The sequence below is a fragment of the Gadus macrocephalus genome, chromosome 23 (genome assembly GCF_031168955.1).
Source record: "Gadus macrocephalus chromosome 23, ASM3116895v1".
NCBI classification, from domain to species: Eukaryota; Metazoa; Chordata; class Actinopteri; order Gadiformes; family Gadidae; genus Gadus; species Gadus macrocephalus.
Window position 1 is genome coordinate 5,369,382 of NC_082404.1, and position 9,010 is coordinate 5,378,391.

A 9,010-nucleotide genomic window follows, 5' to 3' on the forward strand; every position below is an offset into this window, starting at 1 on the left:
TTTTAATTTATATCTGAGTCCTATGGTCTAACTGATTAAACACTGACATACCTTGGTATTTCCCCCTCCTTTTTCTTTAAAATACTTACCGAAGGATACCTCTGAGATTTTTTATGTCCGAATATTTGGAAATATTGGAATCCAATAATGCATACACAGCTGTACCTCGTTAGACAAATTACAAAAGCCTTCTCTAATTAGCTGTTCACCAGTGAAGAGGGAGTAACCACCATGATGGGCCATGGAGAATGATGAATACCTAAGGATCCATTTACTTATCTAAAACTAGACGTTTCTCAGGCGGATTGTGAATAAGAACTTTGCTGAAAAGGTTTACTTCTTTACAGTAAGTTTTCAAAATGTTTCTACGTGGTATGTCAGATTTCTAATCCGGAACTAACGTATGGCGCTGTGTGTTCGGCGGGGCGGCTTTCCGTGACGAACAGCAACACGTCTAGCCGCCATAGCGTTTCACTGTAATCCATTTGGTTGCCCGCCGTGCAGTTAGTAGTATGAAAAACATGTTAACCGCAATCTCTAACGCGTTGTGTAGAATCACTGGCAGCAATGTGGTGAGTTTCATAGGGGAAGTGTAGAGGTTACAAAGGTACTTTGAGACATGTGGGTACACGATAACTAGTTAGCTAGGATGTGACTGACCTTGTAAGCGAGCTAACGTCGATTGGACTACCACTATCTCTGCGATGTGCTCACCCTGGACCTGATGTGGTGTTATTTCGATGTTGGTCGACAGTTGGATGTCCCAACAGTTCACCAATGACGATCAATGATCTCAAAACAAAACGGAAAATACTAGTTACTATAGCAGGAAACACGCGTTACACGCGAAGTGCGCGGACTCGGTCAGTCCGTGCGCGGGATTTCTTGCTTTCTACCTCATGTAAAATCACATATCCTTCTTCGTCATGTCTTACCCATTCCCTCTTTATCCTCCTCCTTCTCCTCCCCTCACCCTGCGTCCCCCTCCGCTGAACCCTAGGGGGCCCAAACAGTGTCTGAGGTAAGCGGCTTGTATGACTACTCTCATAATGGCCTCATGTTCATCCGTCAGTACGGTCGATGGCTGAGACTACACTTGTCTTTTTGACCACTTTCTGATGTGGAAACTGTTGTCAGAAACAAACAGTCACACACGGTACTAGCGAATGTGCTTTAAAACACACTGATGCTGGTGTTTCGCTCTGAAAGAAACAAGTCAATCCACTTATTGTGTCGACTCGGCGGCTCTAACAAATGCGTCCAGAGTTCGGCCATCCCTGGACTCCTCGTCCTCGTTTTTCATCCTGTTAATGCAGGCTCTTATGTAAACTACTGTCTTAATCCAAATATGGTGTTGCTCTCCAAATGTCCTTCACTAGGACGCGAAGTTATGGACCGCAATCCAGGCAGTACAATAATGTCCCCTTTTGTTTTTTTTAACCATTTGGCCATCGTATTATAGTTTAGCTATTCCCTGAAATGCATTTTCATTCTTTCATCGATCTCAGTGTAGTCATAATCCGTCCAACCATAATTCTGTGTAAGCAGCTAATGTTTACAGCCCTGTTTCATTGTTTATAGCCTAACCCATGTATACAGAATACAATCCAAACGTGGCCCATTATACAATGTTGGACTTTTTGATGTGCAGCAAAAAATTTGCATTATATTCATTTGTAACATACATTTTCATAAAAACAGACACTGTTTGGCTGCTATTAGTCCTCATTCTCCTGTGTTCTAGTATCCTTAATAGTTTGATTTCCCCCATTAATTGTATTACTTTTTAAATTTTCTTCCTATTAGCTGCCCTGTAGTGAACTAGTACTGTCTTTGTTCAATGTATAGCTTTGCTGATAATGCTCTGGTCGGTTCCTGTTTTTCTCCCAGTTCCTGATTGGCCAGTCAGAGCTCGTCAATTTAACCTCACCTGCAGCATCTGCCTTGGCAACCACCACCAAGCGACAACCGCCTAAGCCCCCACCAGTTAATACTAAAGCATCTGAAGCAGAGCTAGTTACAGAGCAGCCCACACTGCTATCGGATCCAGTAAGGACTTGATGAGCCATCTATGTGCGTGCATATTGAACCAGGATGGATGAACAGTATGTGGCTAATTGCCCCACAAAACTAAACCCTGTAATCTCTGGGATCCAGCATGCTTAATGGAATGGCTACCATTTTCAGAAATTATAAACCAGTAAATCACTGCATTGGATAGTTTTTTGATTGAAGTATGAAGAACCATCAGTTCCTTATACTAAAGGTCAAATCACCATGCATATGAAGCTTTCGAGGAGAAGCATAGCAGCAGTCTTTCCATCCTGGTTTTGACTAACTCATGAGGAACCCAGAGTGTGATGGGCCATGGAGTTTATATTTTTAACCCTCGATCTCTTCCCTGTAGTACCCTCACATCCAATCCCTAGGCACTTCACTAACCCACCTCCCTTTGGTGTGAAAGCAAGGCAATCGTGGAGACTGGTGGTGGGAAATTGGACTGGCTTTCTTAATGAATTGTGTTCTAGATATGGATAGAGCTGTAGGCATGTTATCGTGTATAATTACGTGACTTTCTTGCGGGCTTCCCTTGTCTCCAGGGGGCCAGGGCAGTAGTGTCGTCACGCGCTTTCGCAGACTTCACGCCGAAGGCGAGCTTTGAAATCAAGGTAGGCAGACTTTGGCAATTAATGTTTCAACCCAATTTTTACATCTCACCCGAATACGCTTGTTTAGGCCCAATCCCATTTCTACCCCTTACCCCTTCCCCTTGTTTTGAAGGGGTAAGGGGTAGAAATGGAATTGGGCCTTAATCTCAAACATGGGTCCTACTCTATTGGTTCCGGTATCACCCGTCCCACTCACTGCGTCCTGAACCCTAGAAATGCGACGTGCACCGCCTGGAGGAGGGCCCACCAGGGCAGGCGGAGCTGACCCGGGAGCAGGGCCTGCACTACTACCGAACCATGCAGACTATCCGCCGCATGGAGCTGAAGGCCGACCAGCTGTACAAGCAGAAGATCATCCGGGGCTTCTGCCACCTCTACGACGGCCAGGTATCCATTCCCCACCTCGGACTGTCTAGCACAGCATGTAGGGTGCCGCGTCTTTGAGACGTGAACGTGGAGGAGAATCTGGGTTCTCACAAGCCTTTTTTTTTTTTTTTTGTAGACTCGAGCAGCATTTGATTGTTACATTTTCTTCGGTGTGGTGATGGGAGGTGCATTAGAATTGGTCAACAATTTACTGGTAGAGGGCTTGCTGTAATCGTGGACTTGGGAACCCCCATCTGTTTAAAGAGGAATGGCATTGGGAATCTCTTAAAATACCTGGTTTTGATAGCTAATGGCCAGCAGCTTACCTTTTAGGCATCCTAAAGTGAGATGCCTAACCCCAGCCTACTCCTCAAAATCATTTATCTGAAAAACGCGCTGTTAATCGCTTGGAGCGTCAGCTAGGTGCTTTTAGTGGAATGGAAATGGCTTCTTGTTTCTGCTCCATCATCTATTGAATCCCAACTGAACCGTGGTGGTGTCCACCTCTACCCACAGGAAGCATGCGCCATGGGCATAGAAGCAGCCATCAACCCCACCGACCACGTCATCACAGCCTACCGCGCACACGGCTACACCTACACCCGGGGGGTGCCTGTCAAGCAGATCTTGGCTGAACTCACCGGTGAGGCCGCCTGTAACCATGGTTATACCAGAGACTATACCTCTCAACCAGAAATCTGGCCAGTGTCTTGAGTGCCACTCTCCAGTTGAGGTCAAGTGTGATATTAACAATAACACTCGTAAGTTACGTCTCGCTCTTCGTTTAACCCTTTGCAAGAAAACCCTTTTTTTATTTTAAGTGCGGCTGCAGTTCCGACATGAGGCCAGACCTAACATGCTAAAAATGTCATTTGAAACCACTTGAGATGCATGTTTCTGGATTTGTGTTCTGGAGGCTTTAACTAATTGCCCTCTATGATTCGTAGGCCGTAAAGGGGGCATCGCCAAAGGCAAGGGTGGCTCAATGCACATGTACGCACCAAACTTCTACGGCGGTAATGGCATCGTTGGAGCGCAGGTAACTCAACTCGGCGGCTCGTTAGTTATTTTATCAATTGCCCATATAAGGACTCTAATTGGCATAACATTGCGTCCATGTCTTTGCGTGTGTTGTGGTGCTGAAGTGATGCAACCTGCTCTGTTTCCCAGGTGCCTCTGGGAGCAGGTATTGCCTTGGCATGCAAGTACCTGGGCAACAACCAGGTGTGTGTTACGCTCTATGGAGACGGAGCAGCCAATCAGGTAAAGCCAAGGAGATTATATTTTGTTCATTGTTTAACATCGTACAATTCTTTGTACCATCTCGAAGTTTTGTAGTATTTTCAGAAAGCTAGTTTTCTGTTTGAAAGATCTAAAATGGTGTTTTCGAGTGCCCTCCCCCTCATTATAATGTCACAATGTTTGAACGTGTCTATGTGACGTCATCACTGCCGTCCACTCTCTCCAGGGCCAGATCTTTGAGGCGTACAACATGGCGGCCCTGTGGAAGCTGCCGTGCATCTTCATCTGTGAGAACAACAAGTACGGCATGGGCACGTCGGTGGAGCGGTCCTCCGCCAGCACCGAGTACTACCGCAGGGGGGACTACATACCGGGACTCCGGGTAAGAGGCCTACCCCTACAACATCAACACCCATGTTCATGCTCTCCTCAAAATAATGCTTCACATTTACAGCTGGATGACGTTTACTTACACCTCGACTGGTGTGTGACAGCACCCCCTTGTGGTCTTTGGCGGTGGCTGCGGCGTGGCGTTTGCCTGTCTGTACACTGCAGCCAGCCAATAGAGACCTACATTATAACAGGCGAGACATGTCGGACCTGGCAGTTTCAGGTGTGAGCATGCACACAGTCTTCTGCTGCTCATGTATAATTCTGCAAACAAAATGATTGCGTAAAGAGAAACCCAACTGACGAATGCCTTTATGGACGACTTTATAATGTTGTGTTAAGACACTCGGTCAATGATTAATCTAAATTACAGTATTCGTTGGTTGATCATCTATCCTCTAGTTTGGCGGCGGCTTTCATATCATGTAAAATGTCTAGGACAGTAAATTGCACATTTCCTGGGGTAGTGACACTTGCGGTTGATGTGTTCATCCCTGCTGCGTGTGCTGGGCTCCCGCCGCACGGCTCTAGGTGGACGGTATGGACGTGCTGTCCGTCAGAGAAGCCACCAAGTTTGCTGCGGACCATTGCAGAGCTGGAAAGGTGAGTCCTGTGTGAGGACGGTGACATTGGCTCGTTGTCCTCGGGTGCTTTTAGTTTGCATATATATATATATATATATATATATATATATATATATATATATATATATATATATATATATATATATATATATATATATGAACAATTCAGTTGTTTAGAATCTTTCATCCTACGTGGAGCACAGTTCGCTTCACTTGGCTAGAACATGCACTCATGATTTCCCAACTGGTGTATGATGTAAAAGAATAAGCATGCATCTTAATTAACTTTATGCGACCCTTGAACAACGGAAATCAGGGTTAATCCTTCCAAAATAAGTGGTGTTTAAGATAATGACATTTGAGACTTGATACCATTTTCGGTTCTTTTGTTTGAAAGTGCGTCCTGCCCACTTTATCTTGACCGCAGATGTTTGAACCCTAGACTTGACTTCCCGCCTCTCCTGTATTGTCACATGACCCAGGGCCCCATCCTCATGGAGCTGGAAACCTACCGTTACCATGGCCACAGCATGAGTGACCCGGGGGTCAGGTGAGTCGGTGTGAACCAAGTGACCTCATTAAACATGCAGGCCCTCCCACAGTCCTGCTAAAACCGTTCTCACTGAATACCGTTAGCTTGTCCTTCTCTCAGCACTCTGCTGGTGAATGTTGCAGCGCGAAACGGGACCAAGTGGCTATAGGTATCGGAACCAAAGTGTTTTTGGTTATTGGTGGTGGTCGGGGTAATGATTACGAGCCTGGGACGAGAGAACTCTGCGAGCTCATGTTTTATTTGCTGTGGCAGATGGTCTGGTCCCCTTCTGCTCAGACAGACTTACAGCCACCCCACGATGACTACAGAGGACGCCTAGGAGGCGTTCCTGTTCAACCCTAGCTGGTCGCTGCGGTCTGAAGTCGCTATTGCGACAATACTGAACAAATTACAGTATGTTCTCTGAAGGAACAAACGACTTAATTTCAAGCTTTTGTTTAGAAAGATGTGCTCTGATTGGTTGTAGGTCAATACACTCGTGTGCACAGGCATTGTGCTCTGTACCCCGTTGACAACCCATGGAAATTAAAAAATTAGACTAACGAGCATTTGCGAGTTGGTTGGCTGAGGTCAGGCTCAACGACTAAATTGCTGGGACAATGCATACGGGAAACCATTACAATAAAGTATATATTGTTGAAATGTTTGCAAATATCTGTTTTTAGGTACAGCCATCTGTAATGTATTGCCTTGACTACTTTGTCACTTCCTGTAGCTATCGCACACGAGAGGAGATCCAGGAAGTGCGCAGTAAGAGCGACCCCATCTCCATGCTGAAGGACCGCATGCTCAGCAACAAGATGGCCGCCATGGAGGAGTTTAAGGTACAGCCGTCGGGGTCAGGACCTACAAGTCCTCCCCTGTGTTTTGAGCCAGGAGCTATGTTTATTGCTACCACTCATGTGTGTAAGAATAGTGCAGGGCATTCTGAAATGTTTTGGGTGTTATTGGAAAATGTGTTGTATTGCTACAAACATGGTCAGATCTTCAACTCAGGGTTTTGGATCCTTCAGCCTGATCGTTTTGGTTGAGTTCTTCTTACATCACTTCCTGTAGCCTATCGTGCCTGTGAACCAGGAAGTGTTGTCATGTTTATCTCATGGCGCTACTATATTTGACCGTTCCGCCCCCTACCCCCCCAGGAAATGGACTCCGAGATCAGGAAGGAGATCGAGGAGGCGGCTCTGTTCGCCACGTCGGACCCCGAGCCCCCGCTGGACGCCCTGTGCGACCACATCTTCCACAACGAGCCGCCGCTGGAGGTCCGCGGGACCACCCCCTGGTCCAAGCTCAAGTCCAGCAGCTAGACGCGCACCCCCCTCATCCCCGTCCAGTGTTTAGTCCTCGAAGGGAGAGTTTCATTTTAAACCTGGGCTTCCCGTCAACGGTTTTTCATGGAGTGTTGTTCAAGTTATTTATGGGAGGTGAGGAGTCACCCAGGTTCCTTAGAATCAGGTTAAAGTCGCACCAAAGGCTGCAGGGTTAAAGTAGCATTGTGAAACATTCAGAACACAGTGCCATTGTGTTTTTCTTGTTCATCATAGGTAGTGAGGCAGACTGCCAAGTGTAGATGTCCTCCTAACCCAGGGCCAGACCAGCTTTTAACTCAGAAATTCCTTCTCATGACTGAGCTCTTTGGCAGTAGTGAGTTGCACCATCCGCTCTTTGTGGGTGGTGCATTTTTCCAACTAAGATGGCAACCTGTTCACATATTGACAATTTCAATAGATTTATGCAGCGTTGAATCCTTTTCTTTTTGTGGACCTCTGTGCGTGGTTCACATTCCCTTCCTCCTCGGTCCACAAAAGTCTGTCTCGCACCGTTGTGAGAGGTCAACCAGGGGGCTGCGTGGGGGTCTTCTGCCACGGCGGTGCCTCTAGTCATGGTTTTAAAATGAAACTCTTCTTGTGCTTTGACCCAACATCGACTCCCTTTGACCTGACGAGCCAGAGAGTTGTTGTGGTAGATTACAGAACTCGGTAGACCACTGCCTCATAGTGCACCTTTTCCAAACTGTTCCTGAAGCGGTGTCGGTGTCCTTTATCTCATAAGGATACATTATCATAACTATATGAAAAGTTACTGTCTCCTGACTGCGTCAGATTAGTGCAATCTTTACTATTTATGAACTAGGATCTATTCTAGCCTTGCTGTGTTGACCCTATCCAGCGGCTGTGATTGGCACCTGGGTCTTCCCAGGTTGTCTCCTTTATAATTTATTTTTAGCTTATTGTTCAGTGTACTACTGGCTGTGGTTTTAAGCTGTGGCACTGATTATGTTGCAAGAATGTGTAACCGCTGGACCGTTGCATTCCGAACAAAGTACTTGGATTCCCGCATGATATTCACATCCATCTACCCGTGGGCTTCATATGTGGCCATGGTTTATTAATTTAGATTTATTTCCTTGTATGAAACAAGCTTTCAACAATTTATTAGATTATTTTGTTTTAAGTCCTCTGATCTGGCTCTTTGATACCATGTGCCCTGTTCAGGATTTCCTGATTTGGTTGTGTTGCACTTTATCTCATTATTTAATTTATTTATATACTAGGTGTGGAAAAAATCTTGACAATTTTTATTTTGCTCCAACCTTGCACTGAAACAAACGGCACTGACTTAATATATATACATGATTCCACTCATCAGAAGTCATCTCTGGGTCGAGCTAATGCATTAACAGATGGTTGGTGCAAAGCAAGGAGGACTTCAATGTTCTGGATGCAGAGTTTCTACCTCTAGGTCCAGGGCATAATGTCCCACCATGGAGCTGCACTGTGGGTCAGCTCAAGAGTTGGCCGTTGGCTCTCTGAGGCAATGAGAACCACAGCTCTATACAGTCCACCCATCCCCCTCCTTAAAGCTGTACATTAGCTGTACAGATTTAAGATATTTATGCAGTTTATGTTGGAAACAGTGTAAAGTGAATATTGCAATAAAGTTTACTTTCAATATTTTACTCTGGCTGTTTTCTGATTAACATCATATGGATTTTTTTATGAGAAATGGAAAATGTTTGATATACCCCCATCCTTTAATATTTAGTAAGTGGGACTCCCTGCTTATAGTATTCATATGTAAGGGTGCTGGGCAGACCCTCATATTCGTGGTCGGTGTCCTTGACCGTAATCCAGCTCTGACCGTCCGGCTCTTCCGTCTTGTACATTTAAATCCTAACGTTATGATAAATGTTCAATCTGTCGCTT

The 9,010-nt window shown here is 45.6% G+C and overlaps 1 protein-coding gene across 8 annotated transcripts; it reads left to right on the forward strand.

Moving 5' to 3' along the window:
• The first annotated feature begins 223 nt into the window (after nucleotides 1-223).
• On the forward strand, nucleotides 224-8,763 carry pdha1b (pyruvate dehydrogenase E1 subunit alpha 1b). 8 transcript variants are annotated; one of them, XM_060045008.1, is made up of 13 exons: nucleotides 224-346; nucleotides 1,001-1,021; nucleotides 1,891-2,105; nucleotides 2,601-2,669; nucleotides 2,883-3,056; nucleotides 3,552-3,678; nucleotides 3,983-4,074; nucleotides 4,206-4,298; nucleotides 4,504-4,659; nucleotides 5,199-5,270; nucleotides 5,734-5,801; nucleotides 6,520-6,628; nucleotides 6,947-8,763. In XM_060045008.1, exons 5-13 carry the CDS (start codon nucleotides 2,967-2,969, stop codon nucleotides 7,109-7,111), a joined length of 972 nt encoding a protein of 323 aa, XP_059900991.1. In that variant the 5' UTR covers nucleotides 224-346; nucleotides 1,001-1,021; nucleotides 1,891-2,105; nucleotides 2,601-2,669; nucleotides 2,883-2,966; the 3' UTR covers nucleotides 7,112-8,763. The 8 variants fall into 8 exon arrangements, with proteins under 8 accessions (XP_059900991.1, XP_059900992.1, XP_059900993.1 ...); XM_060045009.1 differs by having other exon boundaries at nucleotides 1,891-2,073; XM_060045003.1 differs by lacking the exon at nucleotides 224-346 and adding an exon at nucleotides 417-572 and having other exon boundaries at nucleotides 1,891-2,049.
• The last annotated feature ends 247 nt before the right edge of the window (nucleotides 8,764-9,010 follow it).